Source organism: Sturnus vulgaris, chromosome 4 (genome assembly GCF_052056855.1).
Source record: "Sturnus vulgaris isolate bStuVul1 chromosome 4, bStuVul1.hap1, whole genome shotgun sequence".
Classification (NCBI taxonomy): Eukaryota; Metazoa; Chordata; class Aves; order Passeriformes; family Sturnidae; genus Sturnus; species Sturnus vulgaris.
Window position 1 is genome coordinate 1,798,709 of NC_142246.1, and position 19,536 is coordinate 1,818,244.

The following is a 19,536-nucleotide window of genomic DNA, read 5'->3' on the forward strand; positions in this document are numbered from 1 at the left end:
GGACCGGGATGAGAGATCCACACGGACCCTGAAGCCTCAGGCACATGAAGAGACCTGGATCTGGGGGGACACAAGGAGGGGACACTTGGGGGAAGCTGCTCCTGGCCTGTCTCCACAGGGTCTCAGCTGATTCCACATTGCTCCTCTCCTCTGGACTTCCCATGGACAAACAGAGCTCTTTGGAGCATTTTTCCACCCAAAAATCGACACGGAAGCAGCTGGAAAGCAAATCTGGACCAAAGGATGCACAGGTACCACCTCTCCCCCCACCGCCCCATCTCCAGTGCCCACCTTGGCTTTTCTCTTGGCAAAATTCCCAGGGGGGAAAAAAAAATTCCCCAAATTTCCAGCAGGGAATGATGATTTGGTGTCCCTGCCCCTGGCGGGGGCGTGAAATGAGATGGGCTTTCATGTCCATCCCAACCCAAACCATTCCAGGATTCTTTGCCAAGACCTTTGGAGTTTCAGCTCATCCTTGCATGAAAGATTTTTGGCTTCAATAATTGTCACAAACCAGGTGGGTTTGAGTGTCCCCAAGAGGAGCCAGAGCCCAGGGACAGGACACCGAGAAGGTGCCACTTGTCCCTGAGTCACTGGAGGGTTCAGGGTTTATAAAATGGGTTTATAAAACGGGGAATGGCCTCAGGTTGTGCCAGGGGAGATTCAGGCTGGATAGTGGGAAAATTCCTTCATGGAAAGAGCTGTAAAGCATTGGAAGAGGCTGCCCAGAGCAGGGGGACAATCCCCATTCCCAGGAGAATTTCCCAACCCCACAGACGTGACACTTGGCGACACTGCTCGAACTCGCTGGCCTCAGAGGCTTTTCCCACCCAAACATTCCAGGATTCCAGGCTGATGTGACACCACCCGCAGTGATGTCCCCTCCCTGGCTGGGAGCACATGCAGGGACAGCCATGCAGCGCTGGGATGGAGCGGGATGGGGACAGTGAGGATGACGATGGCCCCGGCATGCGGCCCCGCGCGGGGAAGGGACAAACAGCACCTTTTTGGGTTTGGCTCCACGCTGCGTGAGGAGGGAACAGAAGGAATGTTAGACAGGCCTGGAGGCTCTCCTAGGAACCCCCCCCACCAGGCTGCAGGAATGCCAGGAAAGAAAATATAATCAGGGAGATTTAAGTAGATTAAGGAGAAAACAGCCCTGGAGTCACCATCTCGCTCTGGATTCACCTCCTGCCCTTCCCAGCATGGAGAATTTGAGGAGTCAGGACATGTCCAAATGGGAATAAATAATTTCATAGGTTAAAGGGACTGGGGGGCCAGGAGCTCCCAGGATGCAGGAGAAAGAGGATGTGAGGACAAGGGGGAATGGTTTCCCACTGCCAGAGGGCAGGGAGAGTGATATTGGGAAAGAATTCCTCCCTGTGAGGGTGGGGAGGGGCTGGGATGGAATTCCCAGAGAAGCTGTGGCTGCTCCTGGATCCCTGGAAGTGTCCAAGGCCAGGCTGGATGGGGCTTGGAGCCACCTGGAATAGTGGAAAATGTCCCTGGATGGGCTTTAAGGTCCCTCCCACCCCCAAACCATTCCAGGATTCCATGACAAAGCAGTGGGAATGCCCTGGAACACAGCTGCACACAGAGCAGCATCTCCTCTCCTAACTCCTTCTCCACATCAACAGCACAAAAATATTCCAAGAACAATCCCATTCCCTGATTTCAAGAATGCTGAGGTTTCCTAAATATTCTCTTTGTCTTCTAATGAATTCCAGGGTGGAATTAAACCAGGAGGATGAAGCAGAGAGCACATGGAGCAAAGGCTCCAGCTGTGCCAGGGGCTGATGGATCACACCCCACTCAGCAGGAAAAGCCAAAAACCTTCCCAAATCCCTCAAACGCAGGGCAGGGAATCCATTTCCATCCTCCCCTCCAGCTGGAGCTCACATTCCCCAGGATCTGAGCCCAGTGAACCTCCAGGTGCTGCTCCAGCCCCATCCCAGCATCCAACCCCACAGCAGGGTGGGCAGCAGAATTCCCACTCCTGGGAATTATCCAGAATGGCAGCACAGGAAGCTGAGTTCCAATGCTCCCCAACCCAGCCCCACAGGTGCCACATGCACAGAAACCCCTGTCCCCACCATTTCCTATCCCACACTGCCCACATCTCAATTGGGCCAGATTATCCCCATGGAAAATCCAGTTTCTACCCCAAAACACACAAACCCACCCACTGTGTCCCCAGGATCACCCAGTTCCATCCCTGGCCCCCAGGACTGGTGACCTGGCCAGTGCTGGGGGAACAGCTGGGCTTGATGGGCTCAGAGAGTTTTTCCAGCCTCAGTATTCCATGATTCCTCACTAGCTCACACCTGTATGGCCATTCCTGAGGACAGGAACCCACTCCAGATTCCCATTCCTTAGGAAATAGCCCTCACATTTGGGTACAACACGTCCCTATCCATATCCCAGGAACCACTGGAGCTCCTGGATGAAGACACTCAGAGGGGAGGGTCCTTAGAGCTGCCCTTGGATCCCTGAAGTGTCCAAGGCCAGCTTGGAGCAACCTGGGACAGTGGAAGGTGAAAAGCTGAGGGGCTTTGAGGTCCTTTCCAGGATTCCATGAGGGTCAGGGTTTCAAGAAAGCAGCCAGGGAATGCTGCTGAACTCAAATGAAAATGTGTGACACAGCACCTGCACTGGATAATCCCTCAGGAAACAACTGATTCCTGGCCAGTGGCTGAAAATTACTTTGACACCTTGTTTCCTATGGGTTTCAGGAGAAATTCGCTTTTCCATGGGCATTTTATTCCATGGAAGTGTGTCTGCGTGCTCTTCCCAAAGGGATGAAAACCTCTCAGAGGTGACAAAGTGCTGGGGTCACTCACCAGTTTGCTGGCCTTGGTGGCATCAAGGGAATCTGTGGAGAGAGCAGAAACAGAGCCATGAGCCTGAGGGACATCCCTGTCCCCATCCCAGGGTCCTTGCAGCCAGAGGGCACCCGGCAGGGGGACAGGAGAATTTTGGGAAGTGGGAGTGAAGCAGAGTCAGGAAATGGTGGCACAACAGGGTGTGGGTTTGGGGGAACAGGGAATTCCTTCTGGGAGCTGCTGAATGAGGAAGGCAAACACTTGGATACACCTCAGAACTGGGGCAGTTCCACTGCTCTCCTGGGGCTGAATCCCTGGATTTCACGGATTCCCAAGGTCCTGGCACAGGCTGCTCAGGGAGTGGCAGAGGGGGTTGAAACCCATGTGATTGTGGCACTTGGGGACACAGAATCACGGAATGGTTTGGGTGGCAAGGGATCTTAAATCCCATCAACCCCACCTCGTGCCATGGGCAGGGACACCTTCCACTGTCCCAGGTTGCTCCAGGGACACTTCCAAGGATCCAGGGGCAGCCACAGCTTCTCTGGGCACCCTGTGCCAGGGCCTCCCCACCCTCACAGGAAGGAATTCCTTCCCAAAATCCCACTCCAATCTCCTCATTTCCAGTGGGAAGTCATTCCCTGTGTCCTGTCCCTCTTTCCCATCCTCGCCCAGGTGTCCTGTGTCACCAGCAGCTCCCCCAGAGTGTCCCATCCTGTGCTGGATCCGTGACAGAGCCATCCCTGCACCCCAGACTGCAGTGCTGCTGCAGCAGCTGCTGTTTCCATGGAAACGCTTGGCAGGCAGCCACATCCCAGCCCTGCATCCCTGACAGCATCATCCCACACCCCACCTGCAGCCCGGGCTCCTCCTGCTCCTCCTTGGTTGGTTTGTCCCAACCCAGCGTCCATCGTGTCCAGGGAAGGATTTGGGAAGGGGCTGGAGCACCAGGAGCAGCTCAGAGAGCTGGGAAAGGGAGGCTCAAGGGGGGAACTTCTGACTCTCCAAAAGTCCTTGAATTCCTGGAGCCAGGTGGGAATTGGGATCTGGTCCCAGGGAACAAGGACAGGAGGAGAAGGAAGAGCCTCAAGCTGTGCCAGATGGGATATTGGGAAAATTCCTTCTTGGAAAGGCAGGGGTGGAGTCCCCATCCCTGGGGGGATTTACCAGCCCTGTGGATGTGGCACTCGGGGACACGGACACTGTCGGGGGTGTCCGAGGGCTTTTCCAGCCTAAATGAATCCATGACTATTCCACAATTCTACGCCAGCTGCAGCATCCAAAGCAGAGAACAGGGAAGGGTCCATTCCCTTTTTCACAACTAATTTTACCTCCTACTTCCCGGCAGAGGAGAAATCCCACCCACAACCAACACCCACCTCCCTCAGCCCACCCCCCTCCGTCAATCCCCATCCCACAAACGCTTCCCACGCGGAGCTCCCGGCTTGGCACACGGAGCCGCCGGAGCAGCCAAGGCAGGAAACTGGCAGAGCCCCTTCCGGCAGCTCCCGGGATCCCACAGAGCCTGGGGAAAACATTCCCGACAAAGCAGAGCTCAGAGGGAGGGAGGGAAGCCTGTCTGGGCACACAGCCAGGGATGGCGGGGCTGAGGGATGTGGGAAACGGGGAAGGAATGCTCAGAGGAGAGAGGGAAGGGATCCCTGTCCCCGGGTGGGAATGGGGCACGGCAAGGGGCTGGAGACAGGGATGCTCCAATTCCATAGGGATTTTACAATTCCATAGGCTTAGAGTGGTTCAGTGGTTCTGCATTCCCACTGGGAAGTAGTCCAGGATTTCCCCCTTCCTTACAGGAAGGATTTTCCACCTTTGTAGGAAGGATTCCCAACTGCTTCAAGAGAGATTTTCTGTCTCTCAAGGATTTCCCATCTCTGCAGGAAGGATTCCCACTCCTCCAAGACAGATTTCCTCCTTCTCTCCAAGAAGGATTTCTCATCTCACCTGGGAAGGACTTCCCACCTCTGCAGGAGGGATTCCCCATCTCTCCAGAAAGGATTCCCAACCCATCCAAGAGAAATTTCACATTTCTTCAGGAATGATTCCCACCCGTCCAGGAGGGATTCCCCATCCCTTTCAGGAATAATTTCCCATCCCCTCCACTAAGGATTTCCACCTCTCTGGGAAGGATTTCCCAGCTGGGCCATACCTCTCTTAGGGACCTTCATGGCAGCAGATTCCGGGGTTTCTGGGGATGTTGTGTCAGCTCCATCCTCAAACACTTGGATCTAGAAAAAACACAACAACCATCCTTGCCCAAAATTCCCAAACAGGGAGACCAGGGAATAAATCCCTCTGGGAATGGGTTCTGCAGAGCAGATCCCATGGTTTTGGCAAAGATTTTTAATTTCATCGTTCTGGCTTTGCCATCAACCTTCCTGAAAAACAACCACACATTCCTTATTCCCATTGGGAGCACGGAATATTCACACAGGCAATGAGGAAAGTCAAAGCTCTGGATTTTACAGCCTGGAACATCTGTACTAGATTCAGGGATTTCTCTGGGTGAACTATTTTTGGATGCGTTTTTGCTGGATAAACATGGAAAATGAGGTTGGGAAGGCTTAGATCCCTGAGAGAGAACTATCCTTGTGCCTCAGATCAACACCTCCAAAATTGTTCCTGCAGGAATTTTCCTGATCCATCACCACCTCCCACCTTCGAGTTCAGCTTAAAAATCAAAATAACCTGGGAAGCTGTCAGACAGGAATTCCATTTTGGGAAGATTCCCCACACCAGGAATGATGAAAATTGAATTAAAAGCCACAAAGAGACCAAGGAAAAGATGATGCCAAGGAAATCATGACACCTGCAGCCATGCAGGGTGGGAATTCTGAGTGGTCTGGGGGTTTCCCAGCAGGTACAGCCTAAGAGGGAATTCCAGAGGTGCTGGAGAGGCAGGGGACAGGGACAGAGCAGGGCTGGATTCAGAGTGACACTGGGAACTGCCACCACAGACTGGGGACATGGTGACCATTGAGCTCCTCTGCCAGCAGGAGCTGAAAGGCAGCTCCAGGTGATGCCAAAATCAGGGATTTCCACTCACCAGAAAAGCAACAGCCATGCCTGGAATTGCCAGCCCGGTTAGAATCAGGGAATCTTTGGGTGGAAAAGAACCTTAAATCCTACCCAGTGTCACCCAGTGCCATGGACAGGGACACCTCCCACTGTGCCAGGTTGCTCCATGTCCCATCCCAGCTCACCTTGGACACTGCCAGGGATGGGGGATGCATCCAGCCCCATCCAGAGCCTCTGGGAATTCCAGCCCAGCACCCTCTGCCCCTCTCGAGGGGTGCCAGGGGTGGGGTCCCCGCTCTGTGCCCCCCAGGTGGGAGCTGGGGGACACTGGGGACCCTCCCTGTGCCCCAGGATGGTTCGGGATCAGGTCTGGACCTGCTGGGACAGCCCTGCATCCACAGCTTTGCTCTGGGATGGAGGATTTAGGGGATTTGGGGGCTGTTTATCTGTCCCACTTCCCATCTCTGCTCCAGGTGTGTCCCCATCCATTCCCCAGCTTTGGAATTTTGGGGTGAGGGTTGAGCATCACTCACTGCACACCCAGCCCAGAGGCCGAGGTGACAAAAAAGGGGAATGGATTCCCGCTGGGAAAGGGGAGATTGGGCTGGGATTTTGGAAAGGAATTCCTGGCTTGAATGGAATTCCCAGATTTGCTGTGGCTGCCCCTGGATCCCTGGCAGTGCCCAAGGCCACGTTGGATTGGACAGGGCTCGGAGCAGCCTGGGACAGTGGAAGGTGTCCCTGACTGTCAGGGGGTGGCACTGGGGGGACTTTGAGGTCCCTCCCGGTCCTGCAGACCCAACAGTTTCCCTGTCAACCCCTCAAAGCCTCTCCCAGCTGGCAGGAGGGGCCAAGAGAGATGGACAAAGGAGCCGGGTGCGTGTGTCCAGTTTTAATGTGGGGAACTGGGAGCGTGGCAGAATTACATTTGGAAAATCTCCATGGTGATCCCAGGAGAGGAGCAGAGCTCCATCCAGCAATTCCTACACACCAACAGCATTTGAGTTGGATAAAACCATGAAAAGCTTCCTGGGGAGTTTGCCTTGCCTCCAGCTCTGGTGGGTTCAGCTCCCTGTGTTTATCCTATTATTTAATGGATGGGGATCATTTTCCCTCATCCTGCCTCAAACTGGTGACAAAGGGACTGAAGAAGTGAATGGCTGGACTCCTCTTAAAGGTGTTTCCCAACCTCAGTGATTCTTGGAATATCTCCTGGATGAGCCACAGCCTCTGACTGTGCACGATCCAAAGGCCCTTCCAATGGATGGGACAGTGGATGCTGGGATGGATCCCAGGACCCAAATGCCCTCATTTTGTGCTTAGCTTCCCTCTGTCCCCCAATCCCAAGGTCCTGGCAAGGAGAGGCCATGGGGTGGGGACAGAAGCTGGCTGGGGCCCTCTGGTGTCACCTCTCTGCCCTTGGAAGGTGACACAATGAATTAACCTGGAGAACGTTTGCTCTGGAGGGGGCTCCTGCTGCAGCACACGAGCAGCAAATCTCAGCAGCTGCACCCACACCGTGTGCTTTACCTCCTTGCAGGTAAACATGATTGAATTAAAATTCCTTGGATCTGCTGCCAGGTAAACATCTGAGATCAATCTGGGGATCCATCCCAAACTCCACCGGGGGGATCCGTCCCAAACTCCACCTGCTGCAGGTGGTAAATACAGGGCTGGGCACTTCACTGGGAAGCAGAATGGAACAACTGGGAATTCACCATGCTGTTTTCATTCCAAAACCTCAAGGACTGTTCAGAGGGTGAGATCCCACCTGGGTTTGGAGCCCGTGGGAAACGAAGATTCCCAAAACCCCCAGAGCTGTTTCCCTGTGTTTAACAACCGAGCCACGATCCCGAGGATCCCAGAACGCTGGGATCCCACCCACCTGGGACTGCCTGACGAAGATGCCGTGGTTCTCCTCGCAGGTGAAGTATTTCCTGCCCTGCACCGTGCCATCGTTCTTGCCCTTGGCCTCGTCCAGGATGACCCCGACCCATTTGCCGGTGGCGAACAGGGTGGCCCCCACGTAGGCCACGGTGCCTCGGTGGCCCTTGCCGATGACCTCCACACGGGAGCCCACCTTGAGGGGCTTGCTGCCGCCGTCAGCGCTCATCCTGGGCGTGCTGGAGGCCTGGGGAACAGGGGAGAGCAGCGCTCAGAAAGGTGGGATGGACACAAGGGTTGGATATTGGAATGGTTCATCTCCGACCCTTTTTATTTTGGGTGATTCCTGCTCCTGAACAGGAGCCACAAACCATGGCACATCCATGGGTCACACAGCTGATTTATCCCCTTTTATAACATTTTTATAAGCCTTGAGGGGGGGGAAAAAAAACCACAAGAGCAGCACAGTTGGTCAGTCCTAACCAACTCGTGCTCCATCTTTTCCCATTTGATCAGCATTCCCATGGTTTAATTCTGTGCCCAGGAGCAGACAGGCTGCTTAGGACACAGGTCATTGTCCCATCCCTTCACACTGCTGGGACCTGGTGGTCTCTGAGCCCGAACTCCTTGGAATGTGGGTGGGAAAGTCCAGCAGCTTTCCAGGTGGGATTGTCATTGTCCACTGCCTCAGGTTGTGCCAGGGGAGGTTTACACTGGATACTGGGAAAATTCCTCCTAGGAATTTTCCAGGTCCCCACCCCTGGAGGGATTTAAAACCTCGACAATTCCATGATTCCATGGTCCTGTCATAAACATTACATCCATATTTTTATTTCAGCAGGCACCAGGGCACTCCAAGTGTGACACCCCGGGATGCACCTGGGTTCAGGTGAGGTTATCCAGGTGGTCAATGCTCTTGGAGCAGCTATGAGGTGATGGATGTGAGGAACTCCATGGGTAGTGGGGACCCTCAAGACTATTGAAACCCCAGGGAAATTTGTTGGGATCCATCCCCAATGCCCCCTGCTCTGCAATCAGCCTGAGTAAAACAGATTAATCATGGAATTATGGAAAGGTTTGGGTGGGAAAGGACCTTAAAGCCCATCCTGTGCCATGGGCAGGGACACTTCCACTGTCCCAAATTGCTCCAAGCCCTGTCCAACCTGGCTTTGGACACTTCCAGGGATCCAGGGGCAGCCACAGCAAATCTGTGAATTCGAGTCCAACCCCTCCCCACCCTCCCAGCCAGGAATTCCTTCTCAATATCCTACCACAATCTCTCCTTTTCCAGTGGGAATCCAATCCCATGTCCAAAGCCCCTCTCCAGATCTTCTGGAGATGCCCAAAACACCTCACACCTTTCAGCCTCACTGCCTCTATCCCAGAGGGGACAGGGATGTTCCCTGCTCCATCTTCCCACTCATCCCAACCTCCCAGCAAGCCCCAAAACAGGATCAGTTTGGCATTTCCCCCACCCCATGTGTCACTGGTTCTAGTCATTGTGCAGAAATGTGGAATTTTGGTTGCTCTGGGCCTGCCTTCAGCCAAAGAATCTGCTCTTTATCCCAGGAAAACAGAGCCTCTTTCACCCAGAAGTGCTGGGAAGGCCCTGTGGACAAACCTCAACCCCCTCAAGGGGGTTTGGGAGATTCAGGGAATCCTCAGCCTGTGGAAGAACCCAGGGGACTTTGGAAGCTCCTGGAATCCTAACAAACCACCCCCTTCCCTTGCACATCACTTCCTGAGGCCAGAATGCAGAGTGAACCCACTGAGTTTGGGGTTTTGTGACTAAAACCAGGGATTCAGGTTTTCCCACAATCCTGAATTCCAGGTTTCATCCAAACACAACCGACAGAAATCAAACACCACAAAATAATCTTATATTAAGACCCAAAATCCATCAAACACCTAAGAAACCCAAGACCTCAAAGGAAATATTGATGCTCCAGATCCAAATATCTCCCAAAGTTCTGGGAGCAACCTCCTGGAATATCGTGTCTCAGGTGTTACAGAAAAGGAGAGCAGAGCCCAAAGAAAATAAGAAGCCTAAAGGAAAATCCCAAATCCCCAGTAAATGGGAAGGTTCCTGGAGAGGAGTTTTTATCCCTCCTGCTGTCCATTTGGCACCTGCAGCCAGGTAAGATCTGTTGGATGTGACACATTCCAAGCCCTGGGGGTACCTCTGGCAGTGGGAGCCATTCCCTGTGTCCTGTCCCTCCATCCCTTGTCCCCAGCCCCTCTCCAGCTCTCCTGGAGCCCCTTTAGGCTCTGGAAGGGGCTCTGAGCTCTCCCTGGAGCCTTCCCTTCTCCAGGGGAACATTCCCAGCTCTCCCAGTCTGTCCCTGATGGACATTTGCCAACCAGCACTAATTTTACAGAAACTTTTCCCAAGACTTTCACACTTGGGAAAGAAAGGAGAGCTCAGAATGAATCTATCCCATCCCATCCCATCCCTCAGGACCAGGCACTGAGTCTCCACCTTCTGTTTCCAATTAATCAGAAATTGGTCTGTGGGACACCTGGAAGCTCCAATCCAATGGATAAAAACCCCCAACTGGAATTTCCATGAACACTCAAACCAATTAATTGATTAATCCAGGTTTTACAAGAGGAAGGACTGTCCCAGCTGGAAGCAGGTGGGGTGGGCATTCCAATGTCCCAGCCAGGTGACCATGGCTGGGGATCCAGTGGCCATCCCAGGAGAGGTGGACACACCTGTGGTCACACCTCCTGGCCGTGGTGACAATCATGGGGACAATCATCTTTGGGGACACCACGGCACAGCAGCTGGTGACACAACCCAGAATTTCCTCAGCTTCCCAGGCCAGCTCCTCGTGGATCCCCTCAGTCCTGGGAATGGAAGAGGATGGAGGAGCAGAACTGTGGGAAGCCACATGGGAAGAGAGAAGGGCTGAGGCCACTCACAGTGACAGCCTGGAAGGGGAATAAACTCCTAAATCCCAGTAAATGGGGAATCCAGGGATTCACAGTGAAGGCAGTGGGAGAACTGAGCAGGGCACAGGGCAGTGCTGGGAATGGGGCAGCCAGAGGAACAACCAGGAATGCTGAACCTCTGGAGCAGCCACCAGCCCAGGAGGAGCCTGTCCCACATCCCAGAGCTCCCATCTTGCTCCAGGGACACCAGGTGAGGGACAAGATGTGGTTGTGCTGCCACCACCACCAGAGAGTGCTCCCCACAACCTCCTGCTCCAAAATCCAGCATTTCCCCATTTTCCCCCCTTTTTGAAGCATGATAGACATCCACAGCCTGTCTGCTCTGTGAAGGCAAGGCACTGAAAACAGGATGAATTCCCAGCGATTTGGGTCATCCCTGTGCTCCACCTGAACCTGAGGGCTTCAGTTCTGCTCCATGCCAGCAGATCACCCCGGGAATATTCAGTGTATTCCTCCAGGAGCACCTCCCCCACGCAGGTGAGATTGATGGAGCCTCAAACTGCCACTCAAAGCTCAGATCAAAAAAGTTTTGGGAGAATCCCGAGCAGCCAGCTCTGACAAGATCCAAATTCCAGGCACGGCCCACAAAGCTGGAAGAGGGAAAGACTTGGGAAGAATTCCGGGTTTAAGCCTGGTCAGCACCGAGTCAGGATCACCCTGGGATTGAGGGTGGCTGCCGTGGGTGACACCAGGATGTGACACTGGGATGAAGTCCTCACCACCATGGTGGCACTGGATTCCAGGCTGACAAACTGGGAGGGTGTGGGTGTCTCTGGACACCAGGAGCAGTGTCCCCAAAACCCAGAAGGGACACGGTGTGGGTGACCAGCCCCAGGAAGGGCCAGTACAGCCGTGGTCCCTGTAGTGGCCATTCCAAAATCCATGTGAGCCAAACAGGGATAATCTACTCACAGTGCTGTCCTGAGACCCCCAGAATTCCTGGGACCTCCAGGATCCCCAGCTCCATCAGCCCTTGGAGCCTTTCCTGCTCCCCCACCCCCTTGGAGCCCCCAAATCCCCTCAGGCTGTCACGACAGAGCTGTCAGGACTCAGGTTGGAATTCCAACCCCTCCTTCCTGCTCCCTCATGGAAAACAAAGAGGTTTAAGGGGCAAGTGTGAGGCTCCAGCCCCCACAGACCTGCCCAGACACACACTCAGACCCTGCTAGGGTGGGCAAAAAAGGTTCCAGGCTGGGAAGTTTTCCCGAGCTGCTCCCTCTGCAGCCAAATCCCTTTGGCCACAGCCCAAATCCCACCAGCTCCGGGCCTGGTGTACCCCACAGCAGACAGCACACGGTGCCCACAGAGGGGTCTGGGGGTCCCATGGAGAGGTGAGAAGGGTCTGCCCTCCCCAGCTCCATCCTGGAGTCGCTGCCAAGTTGGCACAGCCAGGCCCAAACGCGCTGGCAGTGCCCAGGACACAATGTCACCGCGGTGGCCACACAGGGACACGGCGACAGCGAGAGAAACTCCCGGGAAAGGCCTGGCCCGGGTTCGGGGGGGGCCGCTGGCACCGCACAGCACAGCCCAGGGGCAGCTGCAATACGGAAAAACCTGGAAGCGCTTGCCAGGCCCGCGGAAGGAAGCTCAGCATCGCTCGGTGCCACCCGGAGGGAGGGGATGAAAACACGCCGGGATCTTTGTGCTGAGCAGCCCCGGCAAGGCTGTGCCAGAGCCCCGGGAAGGGGCTGAGCCGGAGCCGGGGTAATTAACAGCAGTAATTAATTAGGATAATCACCTACACGGGCAGGTAACTCCGGCCAAAAGACCCGGCCCTGGTGCAAACCGGAGCATCCATCTCCCCTCCCGGCATTATTGTCAGCGAGAGAGGTGCCAGCCACATTCCAGGGATACGGGAGCACAATCGAGCTTTCCCTACAAAACCCAGCTATTTTCGCTGCGACAGCGTGGCTATCTGTCGCGACAGGAGCTGTCGAGTCAGCCTCCCCCCCCCACACCCCTTACCCGGCCGGACGCGTGCCTCCTGCCCTGGGCCATGCTGCCGCGCTCCAGAGATTCCCGATTTGCAGCCAGCAGCTCTCTCCCAGCTCACGGCCGGCAGCATCCAGCGGCTCTTCCCAGCGTCCCGGCTGATCCCAGCATCCCCGAGCCCCCCTCCCCTCCCCCGAGGCTCTGCCGGGCGGTACAAGAGGGGAGGGAAGCCCTTTTCTGGGCGAGGATGCTCCGAGGGAGGGATACAGAGAATTCCAGCGCTGCCGATGGAGCCACTCTGCGCCAGTGCCGCTCCAGACTTGTCACTCGCTGGGTCCTAAAGCTCCCCGCAAGAAGAGGCACCGGGCCACTCCAGGCCTCCTCTTGCTCGCCCTGTGGTGGCCACCGGGCAGGGACACCCCAAACTCCTCCCGCACGGCGCCCGCCGTGACCCCAGCCAAGGTTTGCCCCACTTGCTCTTCCCTTCGTGGAGAATTTTGAGGAAAAACAACGCCCCCGGAGTGGGGTTTGTCCCAAATCCCCGGGAGCAGCACCCGTGGGTGGACGGAGGCCGAGGGGTTAATTATGGGCAGCTTGAATGATCGCTAATTGTCCTGCTCCTGGCTGTGACAGGTGACGTTGTGTCCCATTGTTCCTGGCTGAGCTGACAGATCCCAAATGAACGCCCTCACCCCTCTTCTGGGCACTGTTCCCGCTGCTAACCGGGCTGACCAGGGGATTTGGGAGCCACCAGGACTGGCCACTGCCCCACATTCCAAGCCCAGGATCCCAAAAACATGGAAGCACCCCCCCCCCAAACCACAGAATATCCCGAGTTGGAAAGGACCCACAGGATCATGGATCCAACTCCTCCCCAATCACAACAATCCCACCCTGTCCCTGAGAGCGCTGTTCAAACACTCCTGGAACTCTGGCAGCCTCAGGGAAGGAGCTTTAACAATGCACAACTGGGATAAACACCACAAAACCCAGCTGGAAACTGGGAATTTCTCACTGGGACCACTAGGAACTCAACCAGAGTCGCCTCAGGTATCTGCTGGTCATTGGAGCTGCTTCCCCTCTCCACGATGGTTTAAAGGAAAATTTACACGCACAAAATCCACACAAAATTCTCCAAAAAGCTACAAAGAGGATGAGCTCCTTCCCCTCAGCCTCAGATTATAATCAGTTTAGAAGATTTAGAAAATGTGAATTATTTTATCCATAGAAGGGGAAACTGGAAGCTTCCCTGCCAGAATCTGGGAGCAAATATCACCTGTGTCACTTATTTATGGACTCAGGGAATGGTTTGGGTGGGAAGAGACCTTAAATCCCAACAATTCCACCCCCTGCCATGGGCAGGGACACCTTCCACTATCCCAGGCTGCTCCAAGCCCTGTCCAACCTGGCCTTGGGCACTTCCAGCTTCTCTGGGCAACTTGTGCAACCAGCACCCTCAAAGGGAAGGATTTCTTCTTAATTCCTAAATTCTGAAGGATTTTTGCTCTTCCTCTCCCCTGCAGGATCCTCCTCTGGGATCCTGGCTGATCCCAGAGCCAGGGAGCAGCCAGGAGGGGAACAAAAGGACACAAACACTTGGAAGGTGCTCAGCAGGGGTTGTGCTCCAAGGAGAGCCTGGAATGCCAAGAGGGAACTCAAAATCAAGAATGCTTCCTCTAAGTGCAAGGAAAACCGGGAAACGGGCATGGAATTTCAGCAGGAATTCATATGGGAGGAAGGGTGAGCTCTGGGAGCATCCCCTCAGAGGATGGGAACTCCACACTGCTCTTCTCACAGAGCTCTGGGAATAGCAGGACAAACCCAAAACCAGGAAAATACCAGGGAATACCAGACAGGCTTTGCTCCCAGGTGTTACATTAACCAGGTTGTTAATTTAAAAAGAAAATTACAAACTTCACACAGCTCCTCCTCCTCCTCAGTCAGAGTTTTCTGTGTTAAACTGAAGCATAAAGGAATTTTTCCCATACAAACACAATTTCATGGGATCATGGGATAGTTTAGGATGGGAGGGATATCAAAACCCACCCAGTTCCACCCCTGCCATGGGCAGAGACACCTTCCACTATCCCAGGTTGCTCCAAGCCCCATCCAACCTGGCCTGGAACATTTCCAGGGATCCAGAGGCAGCCACAGCTTCTCTGACAAACCTGTGTTGAAAATCATAGAATAGAATCATGGAATTCTTTAAGTTGGAAAATCCTTTTCAAGTCATGGATATCCCATTGGCACCTCCCAGCATATCCCATTTCTCAAGACAACAAAGTCACAGGCACCACTCACCATCTCCTGTTTTATTTACTACTTGGATTTGGGATGAAAACGAACCCCTGAGGGAAAGAATCCTGGAAAATCCTGAGCTGGGAAAGACCCACAAGGATCCTGAGCTTAAACACGAAGCTGAAGTAAGGCAGGAGTTTTATTAGTGCCTGAATCAAGGGGATATGGGAAGTTTTGGTAATTAAAGCTCTGGGAGATGATCCAGAGCTCTCTGGGAACACCCCAACCTCCAACAGGGCTTTGGCTGCTCCACCCTCACCACAACCTATGGATTTGGGGCCAAACCTGCTCTGCACAAAGAGGAACAATCCCAATTTTCCCCCAAACTTGGGCATTGCCATGTCAGCATGAACTGCTGCTCCAGCTGAAAAAATCCTCAGAATAAATAAACCTTACTGAGACTTCCAGGAATTTTCCTTTTCCAAGGAAACACATCCAAAATCTGATTAAATGACTGAAATAAATTTCCTGGTGCGCTGAGCAGGGATGGGACTGGCACAGGGGATTCCTGGCACAGGAATCAGGATCCCATACCAGGTATTTTGGGATTTATCAGGAACACCACAAGGCACTGCCTTGTGCTCCCACTGCTGCTCAGTGCATCTCTGGAGCTGTGTACTGGGATGGACACTGGGATGGAGCAGCCCAGAGTATCCTCAGGGTCACACCTGGCTGGGGCTGGAGTGATCCTCACTCTCCTGGGAGGAAGCACCGGGTGTCACAGAGCTCCAGGGACTCCCAGTGCCACCCACGCCACTTCCCAGGGACTCCCAGTGCCACCCACGCCACTTCCCAGGCCACAGATCCCCCCACAAACCACCCCAGCCATGGCTCTGCAGGATCCACACAGATTTCCTGCTGCCCAAACTCTCTTGTCTAATTCATCATCACAGAGAAAAGAAGTGCAGAAATATCCCCCCTCAACCTCCAGGCTTTTCCCTGGGATCTGGGATACAAGCCAGTCCCCTGCAGAGCAGCTGGAACACCCCCAGCTCAGGGAGCACGAGGAGGAGGGAGGTTAAAAACCTTCAGAAACCCCCTCTGTTTATCCAGCAGGAGCAAAATTCCACCTTATTGCATTCTGATATATTTTTTATACACATCTCTGGTGAAATTCCTCCACAAAGCTGATTTTGGGGTTGGGAGCAGCTTGAGTTTGTCAGGAAACTGAGTTCAGGAGAGAAAACCTAAACTAGTATTTGGGGTTTGGTCTTTAATGAGTCAAAATAAATCCAGAGCGAGTTTAAGACTTTTTAAATTCCTCTCCAAGCCCTGAACAATCCCAGGGGACCCCAAAAGTCCCTCAGTAGAGAGAAATCAGAATCCTGTAGTCATGGAATGGTTTGGGTTGGAAGAGACCTCAAAGTTCATCCGATGCCACCCCCATCCATGGCAGGGACATCTCCCACTGTCCCAGGTGGATCCAACCTGGCCTTGGACACTGCCAGGGATCCAGGGGCAGCCACAGCAAATCTGGGAATCCCAGACCAATCTCCCCTTTCCCAGTGGGAGCCATTCCCTGTGTCCTGTCCCTCCAGGCCTTGTCCCCAGGTCCCCTCTGCAGAGCTGGACCAGTTCCCCCCCAAATTAGGGACATTCACCCAAAATGAGGCCACCCAGCCAGGTCACTTGGGAACAAGACAAACTGGAGGGGGGACACAGTGTCACCCACTGGGGTCTCACACCAATTTCCATGGAATTATGGGGTGGTTTAAGGTGAAAATCCCTCAGAGACCATCGAGTCCAACCATTCCACTGCCCATGTCCCCAAATGCCACATCCACAGGGCTGTTAAATCCCTCCAGGGATGGGGAATTAGCCACTGCCAGGACTGGGCAACCCTTTCCACGAAGGAATTTTCCCAAAATCCAACCTAAACCTGGCACAGCCTGAGGCTGTTCCCTCTCATCAATTCCCAGCGAGCAGAACCCGACCCTTCCCGACTCCACCCTCCTGTCAGGGAATTGTGCAGAACCAGGAGGTCCCTCCCAATCCCATTTTTTCCCCCCTCTCGGGACCTCATTCCAGGTGATGCCGGCGCTAGGACCCGGCGCTGGAGCCTGCGCCCTGCACGGCTGCACCACCGCAGCCCCCGCAGCCCCCTCCTTCCCACCCCCGACCCCGCGGGATCATCCCGGCGCATTCCCGGCGCATTCCCGGCTCCACCGGGGGAATCGATGATGCTCCGTAGCCACAGCAACGCCCGGACACGCCGAGGATGCAGAAGGGAGGTCAGTGGATTTCAGCTCATCCCCATCTCTGACACCCCGCGGGATTCCCGGCTCATTCCAACTGGGATCATTCCCAGGAAAAGCTGATTGAACGGCTCGGTCCTCAGGGAATGGGAGCGACAGAACTGCTCGTTCCATGCAGAACTTTGCTCGGCTGCTGGAGCAGAAATCCCTGGATTTCTACCCTCCCAAACCCCCTCGGATCTTGCTCCGAGCAATCCCCAGCTTTAAACTTTATTCCCTCATTCCTTATGGAATTCCTGACCAGCCCCTTCCCTCAGAGGGTTGGTAAATGACGGCATGGAGCAGGTGGGGGGAAATACCCAGGGCTGGAAGTCATTCCATAATCCATAAACCCCAATTCATCGAAGCCCAAATCCCTCCAAAAAAAAAAACCCAATCCATCAAAACCCCAATCCCTGGAAAATCTGGGAGCAGAGCTCTCTGCACCATGCCAAGGGGACAATCCAGCCGCGCACGCAGTTCCCACATCCCTGCCATCCTCACCACCCATACCCTTCCCTGTTTTCCATTCTTTAGGCATTTTCCTCTGGAAAACTAAGGAATGGGTGCAAAAACCCTCCCAAAATTTTGTCTCAGCAGTTCCCGGGTGGGATTTGAGGCTCTGGAGAATCAGCACAATGTGACCCCCACCTCGGGACAACCCCAGAATCCAGAGCTCCCTACGCTGAAATCCATTAAAATCCCTCCTTTTGCCCCTTAAATACACCAAAGGAATTTAATCCTTGTGTTTATTCCCAAAGCCACCACCCAGCTCCGCGTTTGGGAATGGAGGGAGAAAGGAAAGAACGAAGGAATCGCTCCAAGGTCACCTGGGCAGGTGACAAACACCCAGCACATTCCAGAAATTCCCGATGAGCTCGCACAGACCCGGAATTTTTAAAAACCAACACGGGAACCCAAAAAATGCTGCATGAAATCGGGGCCTGTCTGAAGTGGAACAGCCCAGGAAGGTCCTTCTTGACAGGAATTCTGGAATTCCGGAATTTCCTGACCAGTCCAGAGGGAGGCATTGCACCTTTGGAGCCACCAGGACCAACACACCTCACACAGGTAAATGGCCCTGCCTGCATTTCATCCCGTAATTAATCATTATTCATTCATTGATACGGATAATTAATTATTCATATTATGCTAATGAGGGCGGGTCGTGCTCTGCCAGAATTCCCAGCACACAGAATCCCCTGCTGGAAGATCCTGTGCTTTTCCTGGATCCAAGACCGGGAATATCCATCCGTGCCTGCCACGCTTAATGAGCTCCCCCCAATTAGCCCGGGCATTAATTACCCCGCGGGGCTGAGTCATTTCTGCTTTCCCTCCAGATCAAACTTTCCCAATCCCGGACCGAAATCCCAACAGGGAAGCGCCGCCCTCATCCCATCACTGACCACCCCTCATACAAAACTCAAACACTCCTAAATGCCCCCAAACGCCCCTAAATCCCCCCCAAACATCCCCCACAACCCCTAAATTCCCCCAAAGACCCTTAAATCCTCCCAAACACCCCCATAGACCCCTAAATACCCCTGCAGATCCCCCCCACAACCCCTAAATGCCCTCAAACATCCCTAAATCCACCCCCGAACACCCACACAGACACCTGCACATCTCCATAAACCGCTCCCAGACCCCGAACTCTCCCACAGATCCACCCACCCACCCCTAAATCACCCCAAGAACAACCCCGTACCCCCGTGAAGATACATAAACCCCTTTAGAGCCCCACAAATCCCTTACACAGAACCCTCCCAACACCCCCTAGAACATATACACCCCCACAGAGCCCCAGAAATTCTTCACACAGACCCCAAACACTCCCCAGACCCTTTGGAATCGCTCAGGCATCCCTCCATAATTCCCTAAACCTTCTCCAACACCCCCATAGGCGCCTCCAAATCCCCATAAATCCTTCACAAAGACCCCCACACACCCTTTTACACCACCCCACACCCACGTAGAGACCCCATCACCCCTTTAAACCCCCGCAGACCCCCCCAAACCCCTCACTCAGACCCCCGAACACCCCTTCACACCCCCTCAGACCCCTCACACACCCCCCCAACACCCCTTTATAACCCCACACCACCCCCACACAACATCCCAGACGCCCACAACGAAGGTCGCTCGGCTTCCCACCAACACCGCGACACCTCTCACTTTTTCCCCAGCCCCAAATCCACACCTCCCGCCATCCCCGAGACCCTACGGGAGACCCCGACCTCCCCCCAGGCCTCTCCCGGTACCTCCGGCCCGGCCGCTCCCGGCGCCGTCGACCCCGCCCGGTAATAGGCCCCCCCTCGGGCTGCCCCGCGCGGTGCCTGACGCCCAGCGCGGCCCTACGGCCGCGCTGGGCGTCAGGC

The 19,536-nt window shown here is 54.4% G+C and overlaps 1 protein-coding gene and 1 long non-coding RNA gene across 9 annotated transcripts in view; one reads left to right on the forward strand and one right to left on the reverse strand.

The window, feature by feature from the left end:
• DCTN1 (dynactin subunit 1) overlaps nucleotides 1–19,461 on the reverse strand; it is a 50,920-nt gene extending 31,459 nt beyond the window's left edge. For 3 of the 6 annotated variants that reach the window (XM_088162922.1, XM_088162921.1, XM_088162919.1), the window contains exons 1-3: nucleotides 7,741–7,986; nucleotides 4,987–5,065; nucleotides 2,841–2,872 (exon numbers count right to left, since the gene is read on the reverse strand). In XM_088162922.1, the coding sequence (XP_088019048.1) occupies nucleotides 2,841–2,872; nucleotides 4,987–5,065; nucleotides 7,741–7,968 (339 nt within the window). In that variant the 5' untranslated portion in view covers nucleotides 7,969–7,986. Of the gene's footprint in view, nucleotides 1–1,003; nucleotides 1,025–2,840; nucleotides 2,873–4,986; nucleotides 5,066–7,740; nucleotides 7,987–19,419 lie in introns of those variants that run through there. The other 3 variants (XM_088162918.1, XM_088162917.1, XM_088162920.1) reach the window with 2 other exon arrangements.
• Nucleotides 17,000–19,470, forward strand: LOC148223836 (uncharacterized). 3 transcript variants are annotated; one of them, XR_015802977.1, is made up of 3 exons: nucleotides 17,000–17,155; nucleotides 17,920–18,229; nucleotides 19,345–19,470. It is a non-coding gene; the product is annotated as an uncharacterized LOC148223836 (long non-coding RNA). The 3 variants fall into 3 exon arrangements; XR_015802975.1 differs by lacking the exon at nucleotides 19,345–19,470 and adding an exon at nucleotides 18,319–19,082; XR_015802976.1 differs by lacking the exon at nucleotides 19,345–19,470 and adding an exon at nucleotides 18,339–19,082.
• Nucleotides 19,471–19,536: the final 66 nt, after the last annotated feature.